The sequence below is a fragment of the Typopeltis vanoorti genome, chromosome 21 (assembly GCF_054136105.1).
Source record: "Typopeltis vanoorti isolate ZY-2024b chromosome 21, IOZ_Tvanoo_1.0, whole genome shotgun sequence".
In the NCBI taxonomy this organism is placed as follows: domain Eukaryota; kingdom Metazoa; phylum Arthropoda; class Arachnida; order Uropygi; family Thelyphonidae; genus Typopeltis; species Typopeltis vanoorti.
The window spans coordinates 40060146-40080432 of NC_143569.1; the positions used below are offsets into that span (position 1 = coordinate 40060146).

General features: G+C 34.1%; 1 protein-coding gene across 2 annotated transcripts in view; it reads right to left on the minus strand.

Annotated features, from left to right (window-relative positions):
* The window catches only part of LOC150094756 (uncharacterized), a 90696-nt gene that overhangs the window by 33154 nt on the left and 37255 nt on the right, over positions 1 to 20287 (minus strand). The window contains exons 1-2 of one of the 2 annotated variants that reach the window (XM_090411121.1): positions 5610 to 5845; positions 4235 to 4340 (exon numbers count right to left, since the gene is read on the minus strand). In XM_090411121.1, coding sequence (XP_090267247.1) covers positions 4235 to 4340; positions 5610 to 5821 — 318 coding nt within the window. In that variant the 5' untranslated portion in view covers positions 5822 to 5845. Of the gene's footprint in view, positions 1 to 4234; positions 4341 to 5609; positions 5846 to 19900; positions 20000 to 20287 lie in introns of those variants that run through there. The other variant, XM_090411120.1, reaches the window with a different exon arrangement.

Below are 20287 nucleotides of genomic sequence, written 5' to 3' on the forward strand. Positions count from 1 at the left end.
TTCAGACCACCCTCATAGGATGCTATATTTGAGCAATTCAACGAAATGAAGAATTAATGATAGCATTCGATGCCAATCGTGAAGATAAACTACAGACACTTCTCGACAAACATAAGCATTCTGCAACTCCTTATGCAAGTCAAAATTTGTGTACGTTGCATTCCCCCCTCTCTTCTCACAACCTTTCATAATAGACTGTTATGTCAAACACATATGCAAAAAAAATAAACATGTAATACAATGCAGAAATATTAAATAGTAAAAAAAAATTATATAGATCCTGCTCAGGCAAACATGGACCATTGTCGATTCTTGCAATCTTGGCACTCCAAAAAATTTTTGGCTGCTTCAGTATCACCACTAGCAGTTTTGCCAGATATGTGAATATGTGAACATTATGAATGCCAGCATGATTTTTAAAATGTGAACACCAACCATTGCTTGCAGCAAATGACTGTGTTCTTTCAGGGTATTTTTCCTTAAGGTCCTCAAAATAAACTTCTTGCTTAGCCTATATTGTCATAAGTCTCAAAGAAACATATTTCTGGATTTGATCTGCTATCCATGTCACAAGCAATTTATTTCTCTGGCTCAAGGTTTCCTTACTTACATTCATCTGTTGTTTTAACATTTCAAATCCTATAACTTACTTTATCTCTGAGACTTTTTATCTAATTTTCTTAGGTAACTCCAACATCTGCAACTATAACCTACTTCTCTTTCCAAAATTAAACTGGAAAAGATTGGTGTTGAAAATTGAAGACTAGGGGAGACAGAAGCTGAAACAAATTCCTGTTCTAGGGACTAAACATAGCATTAGCTACTTCACATTCCTCCTAACAAGTAATGTTATGCTTTACTGGACAGTGAGGTCATCCATCTAAATAGATCTGGTTGGCATTTTCCACCAACTATAGTAGTATCCTTTAAGCAGAAATACTTGCTGAAAATGATATATCCTCTTTGGTGGAAATGGATCATATCTCATCCTTCAGTGTAAGCTGAGAATGAGGTTGAAGTTCTTAAGCCAATCTGTGATATTCCAAACTTTCCTCATAGTTGCCCTTGGTACACCATAGTTCAGATAGTAGGCAATAATTTTGAATACAGTAGAGAATTAAGGCCTTCATTCTAATAAGGATTTAGTAACTTACTTGAAACAAGCTTTTAGGATTAGGTGAGTGGAAGCAGTGGAAAGAAAGACTAAAATCCCCACAGATGAGCCCACTTAGTACCTTTGTAGTGCTGAAGGATGTGAGAGCATTCTGTGGAAGAGGAAACTTCACAAGATTATGATCAGTATTACCAAGGGGCAAGTGACCTATTTGTTATATATGGAAGGAGAACTGGATAGGAAGAGATCATGGGTGTTGGGATAGTGCTAGCTGATATTCTGGTCATTGGATGGAAAATTTGTATTAGATTAAATGCTTACAGCAAATACTTCCACATCTTTTCCAGCTTAATTTTATAAAGAGAAGCAAGTTATAGATGTAAATGTTGAAACTAGGAAAATGAGATCGAAAGACTCAGAGATCAAGTGTGTATATATAAGATTTGAAACATGAAAACAACAGATGAATGTAAGTAAGGAAAGTCTGTTCTCTGGAACAGTATTTGCATTAACACGTTCGCTGCCAAGTTCCTCAGGCATAGTTTGTTACTGCACGCCAAGCACTTTCACTTCTTCAAGGTCAGTACAAGTGATCCCGCAGAGGTCGGTAATCGACATATGAGTATATTCATAGTTGGCTTGTGAGGCTCATATACCAACTAAGAGTATATTCGTAGTTGGCAGCGAACGTGTTAAGTAGTTTCGGACCTCAACCCCCAGCTCTTTAAAAAGAATATCAACAGATTACTTTTCTCTTTAGTTCTGCCAAGATATGACAGATTTGCTATAAGTTTTGTGGCTTCTCATGTATTCAAGGTGTGAGACTGATAATATATTCTCCAACTCTTGCATAAACAACCAAAGCAAATTATCTCCTCCAATACCAAAAACAGTACCACAAGACATGGCACTGTTTTTGGTATTGGATTAAATGATAGTTTATCAATATGAACTCTAGATCCATGGCAGATTTCCTAACCAATATCACCCATTTCCAGATACATGCCATGGAAAGGATTGAAGAAAGTGAGTTCTTGTTCTTCCAGAGCCTTTTGAATATGGTTTAAAAGCTGGCTCAGAAAATTCCATCTTCTAGTCACCTTCACTCTCTGTAACTGGGTAGCCAGTTTTTTTTGGCTGTCAAGTCAATCATTTCTATAGAGCATATTAGTTGCAACTTTTTCTTACAATTTTATTTATAAAATTAGCATTTGACTGTCTTAATGATATCGGAAATCTCAAAAGCAATTGGAACTAATTTCAAGTTATATATATAAGCATATACATCTTTATATGCTTTAAAAAATTTGCTTTACATAAATCGCTTGCTTTCTGCACTCAACAACTGAATTATAAACCAGTTATAATGTGAAAATTAAAACCAGTTAGAAAATACGTGAAAGCATTGTTATCACATATTTTCTGGTACAGTGTTTGTCAGGAATAGAATGTTTTTCACTCTTTGATAACATTTTCATTCTAGTCTTCAGAAAAAATATTGAGTAAAAATTGAGCTATTCCTCAATAAAAACGGATCATATGTATTATAAGTGGACCGCATCTGTTGATCTCCAACAAATACTGGCATATGCTAGTGATAAGACAAAAGAGATGTTGAAAAAAAAAACAATAAACAAAACAGAAAAAAAATCTCACATAACAAGCACAACAAATTGTACAAGACAGTTTGATGCTCCATCAACCCACATGTACTCTGCCATACCTAGATGAATCACCTGATCAGGAATTATTAGTTCATTGGATCAGTCCCTCCCTATAGTTATTTATTGAGAGTCCAAATGTATACAAGTGCTGTTTATTATTGGTTAGTTATTTATATTTTACAAACAAATCCCTTTGTTTCTCATCACAAATGCATATATACATATCTAAAGTTTATATGATCGTATTATTTGCTCCACCCAGCAACTTATAGAACAAAAACATACATATAATATCACAAATGTACATTACTAATATTTCATTTGCCAGTGATAAAAGTATTTCCATTCACGCCAATTCTTTCTCTTGCTTGTAGCGCAGGTGGCTCATTGATGATGGTTCATTTATTTATGCCTTTCAGCAATTCAAATATACCATTCCACTTAATTATTGTTTTCTAATATATCTGAAAACAAACACATTTGTTACCCCCCCCCTCTTCCCGCACACACATACAGATTTGGTTATAATTGAAAAACCCATCACAACATGCAGTGTCCGCTAATATGCAAACACAAAATTGTGGTGGGATGAAGTGTTTTCTCTCATCTTGCTTCACCAGAAGGTCAAGGTGACAGCAAGAGATTTTCAATTGCCCTGATGTGAAGTCGAAGGCATGTCTCTCTCTCTCTCTCTCTCACACATACACATTTGGCAAAGTTCTCCCAAATTTGACAATTTCTTCAACATAACAGCACTATCAGCTGCACTTGTGTTTGAATTCTTTGTCTCTTCACCCCCCACCCTCCAGATATATTATTGTTTTTGAAAAAAAAAAAAAAAAGGTTTTTTTTCCCAAAAAATCACAAATAATTTGTAATACATAAAAATAAAGACACAAATAATAATATGAGAACAGTAGAACAGATAATCCACTGGTCATTAAAGTTCCCGTGAAGAGAAATGGAGGGCTGGCATTCAGGTTTTACTTTTATTTAATGTGATTCTCACTCACAAAAGGTTGTAAGCCTATAGTACATTAGTGCCATGAGTGGACTAAGAGTTTTTTCTTTTTTAAATTAATTTTTATAATTTTTTTTGTATTTTTATTTATGTTTTCTATTTCATTTTTACTTCTCTGCATTGCTGCAGAGAAGTAAAAAAGTCTGAGGAATCAAAGGAAAATAATGTGTACTTTTAGGTAAATAAAAATAAAGCTAACAAATAAATAAATAAATAAAAATAAAGAAACATAGAATATATATTCTTAGCTACTGGTGTTTTTAGAAAAGAGATTACAACATAGCTAATACAATAATTAAAATTAATTATTATTTCCTATATTTTGCCATCAGTATATATAGAAAGGCTAAGGTGTTGTTGGTTATTCATAATAGTACTTCATGATATAAACATTGCCAAGAGAAAAAATATATAAAATTAATGTATTGAACTTACTAATATTTTACCGGTTTTCAACCCAGCATCTTCAGAGCATAAATTACAACTGATGACAAGCTCATAGCACTCATCTAGATTGTTATAGAAACAATTCAAACAGTAACTGGAAAAATAATAAAATTAAAAAATAACTATGGTTATCTGACCTCCGTACTGTTTATACTGTGAAGCATTATTATGAATTCTGCCACCAATCTGGCATCTTCAGAAGAAAAATACACATGTATTATTAGCATTATTAGCTACATATATATAATCAAGACAGTACTGAAGCAAGAAGAGGAAGTACAGCCTAAAGTCTTAAAAAAAGCCATCTAGCGGACATGATTGGATATTCTTATATAATGGGTTAAAAATTTAAGAATAAAAGTTTCCCCACAAACACATCCAATTTTATGAGGCTGGGATTCTATTAAAAAAAAGAGACAGGCTTCTCCTCATTGTTTACCAACATTCCACTTGAAGATGCTTTGGAATTAATCAAGAAATTAATGTTTGGAATTGATCCCTGCATTTCATCCCAACATCTCAGTCCTATTTCAGTTCACTATAAACTCTAGCTATTTTATTTGAAAAAGAAAAATTTATAAACAAGAGATACACTCATGGGCTGTACCTTCTATATATCCATAGTCCTTCCCCACTTCCATCTCTCCTCATCTTGTCAACTTTTTTATTTTCAAAATAATGCTTTAAACTCCACCTTATGCTGATTTACTATTTGGCCATGCTATGAGGTCTCCGTTTGACTAATCACCCTGACATGTTGATTCTGGGATCTATTTCATTTTAGAAGAAAAAAAAAAGAATAATAACAATCTGTCCTTCCCAAATACCTTAACATATCAACCCAGTGGATCCCAGGTATCTACAAGAAACCCACATACCCAGTTACACCATCATCTTTTCAATAGTATGGCATTATAAAAACATTAACAAACAAGACAATAATTATTTGCTTTAATACTGCCTTTGACTATCAAATGCATAACTGATCACTCCCTTTACAAACATGGACAATAGTAAATCTATAAAAAACTACCCACATGCACTACATTTTTTTAAGACACTGCCCACCCTGAAAAGGTTTCATTGTCTTAAAAAATAGTCTGGTTACCTTTTAAGCCACAGGAAAAAAATAGCATTCTTTATTTGTTCCCATTAAGATCAGCTACAATCAAATATCTTTCTACTGTTTATCATGTACCCAGTTGTAATTTTTATTATTATAGCCAGAGTGTCACGACAGCCAACATTAGGATTAAGAACATAAAAGCTATATCCAGTTGGGGGGAAAAAAGTCAAGTGAAAAATAAATACAGGTATGAAAGACTTTCTTGAATTTGTTTCTGCTTTAAAGAACTATACCAACCTCAATAATTTTGGATGTATAAAACTGTGATACATCTCAGAAACTTTCATCCATAGACCTTCAAGCCCAACAGACATGAAAAACCCATTCATGTCCACTAGGTGGCTTCTTTTAAGACTGTAGGCTTTACTTTTTTTTTCATCCTTCTGCTCATGCTCATTCAGTTTTCTTCCTGCTTCCATCTTATACTTAATGGTAGTGTTGACATTCATATATCTTTACCTGTATACCTCAAGCTCCAATCTAATTTAGGCAAAATATAGAAAATAACAATTAACTTATTTTGGCATCATAAAACTTCTCATCTACTTTCTAAAATATTACTATAAGTGCTAACATATAGCATAAAGAACACATGAAATCTCAAAAGAAAAGATACCCACAAACATCATGTCCACAATGGTATTCAAACTTGAGCTAACGCATCCAATCCCACTGACAAAATGGTTTTGTATCTATGATTTTTGGAGTGGTTTTTTTTTTTTTTTTTTTTTTTTTTTTTGATAACCCTCCCATCCATGAAAAAGTGAATAGAAACCTACAATAGCACATTAGTATCATGGATAGAGGAAGAGATAAATAACATGAAAATTATAGTAAAGTGCATAGCTAATAATAATGGTAAGTACTTGTTGACTTCTTTTAAAATGTGGACCAGCCATTCTCATCATTTTCCAACACAAAGAGATGCACAAACTCATGCAGAGAGAATACAAGAAATAAGAAAGCTCTTATTGATTATGTCACTGTTGAGTGTAGGATACCTGTATTAAAATTCTGATATCTCACAAATTATAAATAAAAAAATAAATAATTCAAGTTATGAAGTTTATTATAAAATGCTATTATTTTATAAAGTTGTTATTTAAACATTTGTTTCTTTTTTGCATATCATGAACAAGACATTTTGGGATGTAATTCTATTTTTGGCTATTAAAGTCTTGCTTAGATATGAAATAAATTTATTTAAAGTAGATATTAGAGCTCCTCCTACCCTCCAATGATGTCTCCACCTTGTCTTGGGAGGGGGAGAGGGGTACTTGCATATTCCAGTGATCTTGTGAGCTATATTGGTGGTAGCAGAGCTACTAGCAGGGTATCCAAAGACAGACAGGTCACAGGCAGAAAAAGAGTCACCCTGGTCCTCCAGGTTGAGGGTTGATCATGAGGCTGACAACCACATATTATAAAAAATTAACTAGTCATGATTTGAAGAAAAAGAACCTTTTGCTACTTTATGGTGGAAACAACTCTGATAAACATGAATTTGGAACAGGTTTTGTCATTAGGAAAAAAATGTGGTCATTGCTGATTGAATTTGAAGCTTTTAATGAAAGAGTAAGCAAGCTAAGAGTACAAGCAAATTGGTTCAAAATAACCTTTATTAATGCATGTGCACCTAAAGAAGTTGCAGAAAAGTCAATAAAGATGAATTCTATGAAAAGTTGAAATCCTAGAAAAAGATTCCCCAGCAGGATATAATCATTTCATTAAGTGATTTCAATGCAAAAATTGGAAAGCAAGAAATATATAAAAAAATTATTGGACACCAAATCCTTCATGAAGAAACAAATATATCAATGGAGAAAGATTAATTAATTTGGTCACATCCAGAAATATGAGAAAGAATATACAAACAAACATGGAAATCTCCTGATTATCATACATTCAATCAAACAGACCATATCATCAGTAAAAGACGCAGGAATTGCATTCAGAATATCCAGAACTTCAGAGGAGCTGAGTGTGATAGTGACCATTTTCTAATTGGTGCCATTCTTAAGGTTAAAATAAACAGTAAATATTTTTCATCACATGCAAATCAACTGAAATTCAATATTAACAACAAGATATAGCAGAAGAGAGAAGAAAATATGAGTATGAATTAAAACATAAACTGAAAAATATGCAATTGGAAAAGAGTGAAATTATTGAAAGCATCTGGATTCATATCAAGGATAGCATGAAAGTAGCAGTAGAAAACTCAATTGGAATTCAAAATAAAAGTGTGTAAAAAATGGTTCAATGAAGAATGTGAATTGGCAGTAAAGAAAAAGATAGAAGCACTTGGCTTAATGACCTAAATGATATTCATGCCACTCTGAGATATAAAAGAGAGCAGTAAGGAAACCAATAAAATAATAAGACAACAGAAAAAAAAATTTTTTTTTGTGAATGGATTGAAGAAATAACTTTACAGTAAATAATCCTAGAAAAATTTTCAATGAAACTAAAGACTAAAAAAACAGGCCCGCATACAAAAACAACAGTAATCAACAATGGACAAATACTAGCCACTAGGATGAAATAGCAAACTCCTAAATTGTGATAAACCCACTGTGTCTTTCAAACAGAATACTTATCATACTTATCACCCAGAAATAATTAAACCTTCACTAGATGAAGAAGAGGAAAGTATAAAGCAGGTCAAAGACACCAGTATTGATGGAATAGTAGCCGAACTCATTAAATATGGGGGGGGGGGGTGAATTAACCACTCATATACATAAGCTGGTATATTTAATATGTGAAAAAATATGAAGAGATACCTGAAGAATGAAAAAAAAATGCTAATCATTCCAATATGTAAAAAGGGAAACAAAAATGAATGTGAAAATTACAGGGAAATATTAAATAGCAGGCTACAAAATTTTATCTAATATACTAAAAAGAACCTTACCTTATGCTGAAGAAAATATTAGTGAATATCAAGCAGGATTCCAAAGGAAAAAATCAACAGTTGATCAAATGTTTATACACTTAGAAGATACTAGCAGGAATATAATCTGCAAGTCCATATTTTATTAAAGCATATGATAGCATTCATAGAGAAGGCCTTTGGGGAATATTAGATGAATTAGGAATACCTCATAAGATTTTATTTATTTAGCGTATGGCTCACACATGAAAAGGTACATTACATTAATCCTTAATATATATGGACATAGTAATAGACATATGTACAATAATAAGAAATAATACAGTCATAAAAGAGACACTCAAGAATAGGCTACAACTGAATGTCTAGGTTGATTATCCAGTCGACTGCACTTGGTGTAGCATGGATGAAGTCTGGCAGGTTTCCACTGTATGCACGTTGGACACATTCTGCTGTAATATGATTAATTGTCTGGAGGGGTGATCCACAGTCGCACCTGAGTGAGGCAATCATACCCATTTGTAAAGGTGGTCTGCACATCTGCCATGATTGGTGCAGATTCGGTTAAGGGCAGACCAAGTTTTCCGAGGTAGATCAAAACCCGAAGGTATTTATGTTGGGTTCACTGCTTAATCAAAATTTGCACCACTGACAGCCGAAGCATGGTATTAGCAAATGGAATTAGATCTAAACATTTTGATATTAAGACAGGATTGAAGCAAGAATGAAGAAAAGAAAAAGACTAATGCCTAACCTTTTTCATTTAGAATTAAAAAATGTGTTCAAGAAATTGTAAAAGATACCATAAACAGAACAGTAATATTAGAATATGCAGATGATAATACGTTTTGTTAGAGAAAATGCTGAAAAACATCAAAACATTTAGAAAACTCAAAACTGCTGCTGAAAAACTAGGACAAATCAACCAGGATGAAACTAAATATTTGAATGTATGCAGAAATCACAATCAAGGAAAAAATTATCATTTTACCACTGATAACCTGAAATTTAAAAGTGCCACCTCCTTCAAATATCTTGGAACATTGATTACTCGAGATAATAAAATTAGTACAGAAATAAAAGCTAGAATACATGCCTCCAATAGATTTTATCATTTGCTACATTATTATCTTCCAAAATTCTATGAAGCAGTTAAAACAGAAATATACAAAGTTTGAAGTTTTACAGCTTGGTTGAAACTATAAAAAAAACTATAAATTAAAGATGCCAAGAGATTATATTCTTGGTTTAATCCTTTATCTAAGTGTAAGCAAACAAAGTTTGCACCTGAACTATTTTCAGGACTGGGCAACTCACATATAGAGGCTAATGACTTCACATCACTTGTCTTAGGTATTCTATAATTAAAAATGTATGTATAATGCACAGCATTATATATATCCATAAGGATATGTGCTTGCATTATATGATACTAAGGAGAACACAGTAAAATGCATAGCATTATATGATACTAAGGCAAGTGATGTGAAGTCATTCGACTATATACGAGTTGCCCAGTCCTGAAAATAGTTCAGGCACACACTTTGTTTGCTTACACTTGGATAAAGGATTAAACCAAGAATATGATTTCTTGGTATCTTTAATTTATAGAAATAACACAATAATCATTAGACCTATCATTTTATATGGAGTAGAAACCTAGAGCATTACAGACCAAGATGCAAAAATATTGCAGATTTTTGAAAATAAACTCCTCAGAAAAGTCTATGGACCTGTAAGAGATAACACAACAAGTGATCAATTAGAGAAGATATAATCAAGAACTATATGAATTCTATAGATTCCCACTTCTAGTTGATGAGATTCGAGAAAGCAGATCGAGATTGTTTGGACTGGGTGAGGAGAGAATGGCTAAACAAGCATTCAAGATGAAGACTGACAGAAGACAACCAGAAGTAAACCACAGATGCATTGGGAAAATAATATCCAAAAAAGACTTAACTGAGATAGATATATACAACTGGAATGAAAGAGCTCAAGACAGAAAGGAATGGAAAAAGTTAGTACATGCAGCAAAAAATCTTAGATGTTCAGCTAGCTGAAGAAAAAAAAAATATATATATATATATATTAGAGTTTAATTATAATTTAATGTAACCTGTCAGTTTTTAAAATGTTGATGCTGTTTGAATCTAGACAAATGCTGTTTTTTAAAAATACTGTTATGTTGTCACTTACGAGAAATGCCAATACTTAGGGGAGATGCAAAAAAAGTACCGTATATTATCGCGTATAATGCGAAAAATTTATGGCAAAAAATACTACTTAAAGATAGGGGGTTCGCATTATATGCGGATCCTAAAAAATGTAACATCTTATTAGACTTGCACACACAATATATACTACCTAATGCCTATGCAAACAAATCTACTTGACCCACTCGCATTTGGCGACTGAGCGCGCATCGTATCTGCACATAAAGCTACTTACATTACTAGCATTATGCGCAGATATGATGCGCTCTCTGTCGCCGAATGATAGAACACAGTTAGGTATATCGGTTTAACCACAGTTCATTTTAAATATTATTCATTAAAGAAACCTAGCCTGAAAATGAGCCAACAGAAACGTTCATCTTTTTGAAGCAGGATTTAAATTGCGTGTCGTGCAGTTTGCAGAAGAACATAATAACAGTGTTGCTATGAGAGAATTTGTTGTAGCAGAGAGTAATATTAGACTTTGGCATAAGCAAAAAGACAGTCTTGAAAAAAATCCCCAAAACGAAACGTGCCCATCGTGGAGATATAGCATCCTTTCCAGAACTCAAAGAAGAGCTAAATGAATGGATTTTTGACGAAACGACAAGATGGCATTATACTAACAAGAAATGTAATTCATTTTTGAGCTCTACAACTCAAGAATGGTAAATTCAAGGACACACCAGGTATTTCATCTTTTCTTGCTTCGCCTGGGTGGTTCAACAGATTTATGGAACGCAACACATTAACATTACAACACCGAACAAAAATTGCGCAGAAGTTACCAAAGCAGCTTAAAGAAAAAGTGCAGTCCTTCCATAAATTTATCATAAAATTACGGAAATGTCACGGATATGAACTTTCCCAAATTGGCAATATGAATGAGACACCCATGTACTTTGATATGCCTGGGAATCGAACAGTAAACTCAGTTGGTGAAAAGGGTGTCTTCATAAAAAACAACGGGACATGAAAAAACGCATTTTACCATTGTTCTAGCATGCATGGCAGATGGAACCAAATTAAAGCCAACAGTGATATTTAAAAGGAAGACAATTCCGAAGCATATGAAATTTCCACTAGGTGTCTTTGTTCGCGCCAATCAGAAAGGTTGGATGGATGAAGAAGGTGTACAATTGTGGCTAGATCAAGTATGGAACATACGTCCAGGTAGCTTGTTATGTCAATAAAACATGCTAGTCTGGCATATGTTCCAGGCACATTTAACAGAGGCAAACAAAGAGAAAGCATGTGAGCTACGTACAGACCTAGCAGTCATACCGGGTGGTCTAACTTCCGTTTTGCAGCTGCTTGATGTCAGCTTGAATAAGCCATTTAAAAATCACTTACGTGAAAAATGGAGAGAATGGATGTCATCTGGTTTGGTGAAGATGACAAAGGGTGGGAATTTTCAGAAGCCTGAGATCACCATAGTCACCAGTTGGGTTAACACGTTCATTGTCAATCACGCGACATTGCGTGATGCGAGTTCTCACCGAGCGACCGATCGTGCGTTATTGCGTGGACGTCGCTATCAAGTAAAAAAAATTTGGCCACCACACGAAATTCCAATTTTCAGCTTGGCAATGAACGTGTTAAAGAAGCATGGGATTCGATACCATCTGAAATGATTCAACGCTCATTTCTTAAATGTGGAATAAGTAATTCAATGGATGGATCCGAAGATCATGTCATATATGAAAGCGAGGATGATGCACAACAAATTGGAGAGCATGAAGACGATGACGACAACTGCTACACTGATGACGCAATCCCTACAGATGAATCATCATCATCATCAATAAATATTTCTTTTGTTAATTCGTATTGTATTATTTATAATGTTATGGAACAAGATTAACGGATTGCATTATACGTGGACATGGCATTTTAGGGCTAGTTTTCAAACAAAATTTCTAGTTCGCATTATATGTGGATTGTATTATACGCGATAATATACGGTAATTGCTGTATTCATGCTTTGAAAGCAATTAAATTAACTCAGTATATAAACCTTGTGTAATGAAGAATGTTATAAAGCTTGTTTCATTACAAAATTATAAATGAATATAACTTTCCTGCATTATGAAAATAACTTTGTTGGCATTTCAAGTAAAATGCTCTGTGTGTGTTGAGGCTTAAGTGCTAGGAAGACATCATACTGGAGGTTTAATGAAATATTTACAGCACTAGGAAAGGATTAAAAACTAATTTTTTTTTTTAATGCTTCCAATATTTCATATCAGTCACTGAGACATCTTCAGGGATTACAAATAACTCTTGTAACACGCACTCAAATACCACATAATACATAGGTGACTCAAGTCCTATAGGACTTTAGCGTCACCCACGTGTTTTCACTTAGTATTGTGTTGCATTTGAGTGTATGTTACAGGAATTATTTGTAATGTAATTCCTGAGGATGTCTCAGTGACTGAGAAGAAATATTGGAAGCATTAAAATTAGTTTTTAATTCTATCCAAATGCTGTAGAGCCCATGTAGCTCAGTGGATGTGCCGTTTGCACACCACAGTGCTTGACCGCATGAAGGAAGACTTGCTTTCAAATCTAGTCAGCAACTAGAAGAAATTTTTCTAAGCCTTTTTTCGACCGGTTCCCAAGTTAGTCGATCTCTGGCACGGGAAAGCGAGTTTTTTCTCCTGGAAACTAAGGTTTTTCGTCCCGTAAATTAAAGAAAATCGACCATAGAACCCACATTATTTCAGACATTAAATATATTGTGTTAGGATTAAGGACCACGAGATGGCGACACTTATTGAGCCGTCTCTCTCTTCACTATGTGCCGCTTAATTAGTGATAGCCTTGGGCCAGCTATCTCTGATCAGGTACCAGTGGAGAGTGAACTGCCCACTCAGTCTCCAAAAGTTAGATAGGGCTAAAATGGCCTTGTCTACTCCCCATACGGGAATAAACAAGGTGTTAGCTGATGATGATTCTTTCCAAGTGACTGTAAATATTCCATTTAGGAGGAAAGGAGAACACAGTAAAGAATAAGACTTATGGCATTTTCTGCATCTTCAGTCTTTCTATACTGAAGATAGACATACAGAACAAAAGAACATACAGAAGATATAGATCTTAAAAAAGAGATGTGTGAAGTTTATCAGAGTTATTAGTCCATATAAGATTTATTCAATTAAAACTGAAAGAAACTTCTTTGTTGTTTTCCAGTTCATACAGAAATGGAACCTAATTATAATTTATGATTCGTAACATTGTTTTATTTAAGATTCACAATCCAAAAGGTAATCTGAAGCTCTTGATTATTGTCTTTAGTTATTTCTTCAAATGAAATATGCTGTGACTTTCATATAGAAAGTGAATTATGTTACTGAAGTATTTTGGATGAACATAATATATGATGTGTTCAGTATTCTGTAATTAGGACATAGGAAGAATTTAACTGATTTATGTTGCTATTATACAGAAATTAGTTTTTATGTTAGTTTTTGTCCTGTGTAATTCAATAATAAATAATAAATAAATATATATATATATATATATAAAATAAAAATGAAGGTTCTGAATTCAACAAATTAAGATCTCGAATTGTGTCAAAAAAGGATAACTGTTAGCTTATATAATTTAAAAACGTAGTGTAGAGATGTCACCATACAGCTTCACGGTGTTTATCTGAAGAATACATTGGTGCTCATGCTAAATTATACTGATTTTAAGTTCATTGTATACATTTTTTTTTTTTTTTTGTAAATTAAAGATAATTTTCTTTTGGTTACACAGATTCTGAAGAGTCAATCTTGTAATGAGTTAAATGGTTAATATCCTGTTAAAACTTTTAAAAAATCTTTGAAAGATTATTAAATGAGATAAGCAGTGGCCACTTCAGTGGCAGAAAATATCTAGCAGGAATGCAATCAAGAGTATTGTATATGCATACGTATATGAATACTTAAAGAGCTTAGTTATGCTCCTAAATAAATACAGTACATATCCTTAGGATCATAGTGAATTTATCATCATCATCATCAAATTCCTGCCATGTACCCTCAAGGGGTGTACAGGATATGATAGTACTACATGAAAAAAATTACATCATTATTAATTTCCTATCTACAATTTTCCTCCAAATCAGTCTGTTACTTGTCAAGACTCCAACATTATCAGATCTTATATTTCTATCGTCTAAAGCACTTTGTACCGTATCAATCCACCTATATCTTGGTCTTCCTCTGGGTCGTTTTCCTGCCAACCTGGCAGAGATCAGTTGTTTTGCAAATCTTTCCTCGCCCATTCTATTTAAGTGACCATACCACCTGAGATTAGCTCTGCTAACGCATTCCTGGATGCTGACAATGTCAAGTTCTTTCCTAATATCCTCGTTTTTAATATGATATTGCCATTGATGCCATCTGTTCATGCCTATAATCTTTCTCAGGACTCTCATATCTGTGGTCTCTAGTCTTTGGTCAAGTGTTTTACTTCTGACCCAGCTCTCAGATCTATAAGTTAAAACTGGTTTGAACACTGTCTTGTATACAGCTAATTTAGTGTTCCGACTAATTTCTCTCTTATTCCATATGAATTTATTCAATTGACTTCCCACCATACCAGCTTTGCTGATTCTGTTGTCTATTTCTATATTTAATTTACCATCTTCAGTAAAAATCGCCTAAATAGCTGAAATGTTTTACTTGTTCCACAGGTTCTCCATTCACAACACAGTTGACATTTTCAATGATTCTGCCTATTTTCATTGTCTTTGTCTTTTTATTGCTGACCTTCATACCATATCTATTACAACAGCTATTCAATTTAGTCAGAGAATCTTGCAGACTTGTAGCAGATTTATTTAGAAGTATAACATCATCCGCATAAAGCAAAGAGCTGACATTAACATCTACAATTTTGATATCATGTTTAATACCACTTTCCTTCATAATGTGATCCATATAGATAATGAATAACAGAGGGGATAATGTACATCCTTGTCTCACACCAGATTTAACATTAAACCATCTTCCTGTACTTCCTTCAATTCTAACTGCTGACTTACAACTCAAATCAGACTAAGTATTGCTTGATATAATGTCCCATTGACACCATATAACTGTAGATTGATTAGTTTCTCTCTTGGCACCTTGTCATATGCCTTTTCCAAATCGACAAAACTCAAATACAGATCTTTGTTATATTCCCATGCTTTCTCAACTATTTGTCGTAAAGTGAAGATCTGATCCTGACAACCTCTATTTGGCCTGAATCCAGCTTGTTCTTCACCAAGCTTTTCTTCCACAATTCTTCTCAACCGTTTCTCAAGTATACTTGCATATATCTTACCAGGAACACTCAGTAGGGATATACCTCTGTAATTCTCACATTCAGTTTTATTTCCCTTTTTATATATGGGTACTATGAGAGCTCTACTCCAATCATCGGGAATTCGTCCCTCTGTCCAGGCTTTCTGAACTATGCAGTGCAGCCACTGTAAGACTCTTATACCACCATACTTCAGCATTTCTGGTCGAATATCATCTACTCCAGCTGCCTTTCCACATTTCAAGCCTTTGATGGCTTTTTCTATTTCAAGTATGGATATGTATTCCTGACTGCATGCCTGGTCAGTGTTTTTTACCACTGTGCTATCATCACTGTTTGTTTCATTTGGCAGTTTTTCAAGGTAATTACTCCATACTTCAAGGATATCTTTTTCTGCCGTTTTTATGTCACCTTTATCATCTCTAATTCCTTTTACAGCACTCTTTCCTCCATTCCTAAGCTTCTTCAACAACCTCCAGAATATTTTGCCACCTTCTTGATATTTATTTTCTATATTCTTGCCAAAGTCCTCCCATGACTTTTGTTTAGCTAGTTTTATACAGTGTTTAGCATTCTTGCATTTGTCTCTATATTCTCTAAGAGCACAAGCTGACTTATTTGACAGGAACTTTTGGTATGCTTTCTTCTTTTCCTTCACTGCCTCTTTAACTTCCTGTGTCCACCAGGGAGTTCTGATTTTTTTATCCTTACAGACAACCTCACCGCATGCCTCTCTGGCAGAATCAATCAATGTTTTCTTCAGAGTTTGCCACTGAACCATTTTTTTGCCATTCAGGCTTCTTACGTTGATAGTACCGATCTTTAACTCTGGTGATGTTGAGTTGGGGTTTATTTTTAGATTTTTTTCCAGTAGCTGACTTTTTGCTGTTCAGCCTGGTTCCCTGGCGAAAACAACGGGGACCTTGTTTAACCGGGCAACGCCTCAGCCGGCATGAAATTTTGTCATGTTGTACCATCATTCTATATTTTGGTTTAACCAATAAGAATACAATTTGGTCGGCTAAATCCCAAATTGCCAGTCCATCCTCGTCCGTTCAGTATCCAAGTAGATACCCCACAGGGTGCACCACGAGAAGGTGAGGATTGGACATTAGATCAGAAGCCCTGGTCGGTTCTCTGCATTCCTTTAAAGGCTATGTGGAGGTCTCCTCTCAGTTATACAGCTTTGACCCTTAAGCATAGTGAATTTATTTAGGAGCATAACACTGCACAGATTCTTCATGCAAGTTCTGGAGAAGAAATTCCTCTGTAATTATCACATTGTTTTATTTCACCCCTCCCCCCTCTTTTTTATATGGATGGGTAATTTGATAGTTCAACTTCAATAATCAGAAATGTTACTTTCTGATCAGTCTTCAGAATTATGCAACCACTGTAAAAATCTTCATATGTCTATTACTATAGAGCCGAAAGACTTCCGTTTGGCATGAAGTGGAGGATATTATAGAGCCATCCATATTTTATAACCAAATATATAAACTTAAAAGTTTGAAATTTACCAGAGAACCTTTAGTATAAGAGTTCCCTCATTATATACTACTTTAAAAAACACAAGTTCTGCCAGGAACCATATGTCTGCCTTTTATTGGTACTTAAATTAGGTTTCACTGGTCTGATTTTGAATTGTTAGTTCTCATCAGAGAATAGGCAATTCAGTGTTCAAAAGTACATCACAGGTCTAAACTAAGAGCTCAGTTACAAAGTATCAGTCATAGATTCATTCCAACCTCTTGATATCTGAATTGCCATGGTACACATGCTGCTCCTGAAAGAAAGATGGAACGGAGTGGGTAAGTCCATACCTAGGTGGGAGCCCCATGAGGCTAACCTGTCTCGTGTTAACCTTCTCTGCTCAGGGTTTCATAGGAATCCCCCCCCCCCCTCTAGGGACAATATATTACTCATTGGATCACTTGCTGGTTCTGAAGTTATTAAAGGTAAACAAATGAAAACACCAAACAAATTTGAATTCTGTCATTTCTTAGCCTGCATAGCATTAGTGGTGTGCACCAATACTTTATGAACCAAGAGTTCTCCAAAATGGATTGTTCTAAAGACAGAAATTATGAGATAGAGCTGTAAAAAGTTTCAATTATCATAGAGTAACTTGCTTGCTGGGTTTTGTGCATCCCATTTCCAGATTCTCCATAAATGACTTGAATTCTGTAATTAGACAGATGATGATTTTGATTCTGCTAGTGAATGGTGGAGAAAAACTGCAGAAAACTACGACTTCCTCTACTGCCAACATGGGAACATGCAGGGCCATACTAATACAAAACCAAATACATCTTATTAAAGGGCAGTAATAAAAGAGGTGATTAGCTGTTTCGAGCTGTCCACAAATGGAGCAAGTTGGGCTTTCAGTCTGAAATTTACTGTATTTTATCCACTTCACTGGAAAGTTTCCATGTGCTAACTTCCAAGACTTGAGAATTGACTTTCATTTGGTTGTTAATTATTTTTGTGAATGACTTGTAGTCTATGTTATTGAGTGCAATGGGACACTAGTCGCCTATGATTCTGTCATCTCTGGGGAAGAGATGACAGAATGGGAAGAAATACTGTGTAACTCTGGACAAATCTGCTGATATGTTTCAGTCCGGAGGAATTTATTAAAAAGCCTGATTAGTATGGGTAAGATGGTGTTCCATGTTGCTTTATGAAATTCTATTCCCATTTTCCCTGAGTGTTACTTACTGTGTTCTCCTGCAGCTTGATTTCCTTGATGGTTTTCTTCTCTGTAGTGGCCCAGAATTGCTTTTTGTAAAAGACTGCAAAAGGAACACCCACTTCCCTGAATCACATCCTTACTTTAAAGTTTTCTTCTTCTGCTTTCTTCTCTAGATCCATGTCGGTAAGCTTTGTATCAGTCCAGAGTATGCCATGCCTGATTTCTTGTTGTTGATACATCATCTTAGCTCTTTGTATAGCCAATGAAGCTTCTGATGTTGTTGCAGGCACCTTTCTCCTTCCCAAGACTTGAATTTACTTTGCACAATGGTCTCGGATCTTGGATATAACATGCATGAGTCACAGAACGTGGCAACAACTAGCATTGTTCCAACAAGCATACAGTAACAAACATATCATTTTGTTATTTGGGTTCTCAATTAATGAACAGTTGCGAAGTCAAAAAGACATCTACTTGACTATTTAATTTGGTTGTTGTGTTCAACTTTTAAACACCATTATCCCTGATGATGTAAGTCTTATGATGAACGAAACTTGTCAAGTTTTTTACTCTTTTATTTTTTATTGTTTAATAAACATGTGGTCTCAATACCGAAAACTATCTCCAGGACATGATGAGCAGATGTTCCAGTGATCATACCATTTGGCGATCATTTCAACAAGATGTTGGGAATGGCTAGAGGGAGGGTGTTCTGTGGGAGAGAGGAAACTTGAGCAAGCTAGTTGTAGGTTTCTTTTTAAGATCTTAATATCAAAAAAATGCAAGTATTCTTTTCCTTCTCCAAAACCTTACTGTTACACATATTTTTTTCTCGTCTATTCTATTTCTTTCTGAATTTATTTTTTTATCATTTAATTTATTATCTTTTTTTAAGTCTCCATCTACTTCATTTTACCATTTTTTAATGAAAAAGGGAGAATATGAACAATAATAAAACAAAGGGAGATTATTGTATTTATTTTTATTTCTTTGCCTTTTGATTTCCTCTTCTGTTTTTACTTTAAAAACATCAATATTTGGATAGTTATAATGTGCTCCAATACTTCAACAACTTGGAGTCTGATATAATAAATTGTGCAACTTTCAAGTATGCTCTATAGGCAATGCAAATTGGTTACTTACTGAATAAACAATTGCTTACTAAGAAAGTTTGTTCCTAAATTAAACAAAAATTAATCTTTCTCTCTCTCTCTGTAACTAATATTCAAGCAGTGATCTTATTCTCCTGCTACTGTTTATAACTTAGATTTCTACCTCTGAAGTTTTAACCCTACTTCTGGTGAAATTTATTCTGTGCTGGTGCACGAAACCTAATGTGATTTACTTGCAACTCCACATTTAATTCCATGTCAAAGATTTTAAAGAAGCACTAGCTATTTCTTTCCTTCTTTCTACTTACCTTTAAATTTTCTGCAAGTTTCACTAAGTCTTCATACTTTTTTTGAATTTCACTGTTTTGTCTTTCTGAAATGCTGTGATGATTGCCCATCTTAATTTCCTGAAATTCAAAGAAAGAAATTTCAGTATATGAAAAATGAATGGTAGTTATTATATTGATGCTGTACAGTTTATAATATTTTATTGATATATAATTGAAATGAAATGTTGATATATAATCAAAATGAAATATACTGATATATAATAGTTTATTGATAGCACTGAAATTCAACAGCTTATCTTCATACCACTAGGGAAAGGCACTGGTTATGGAAGATCTTGAAACTAAGAACAAATTTACATACTATATTTTGTGCAAACCAGGAAGAAACAGAAAATTAGGAAAAAA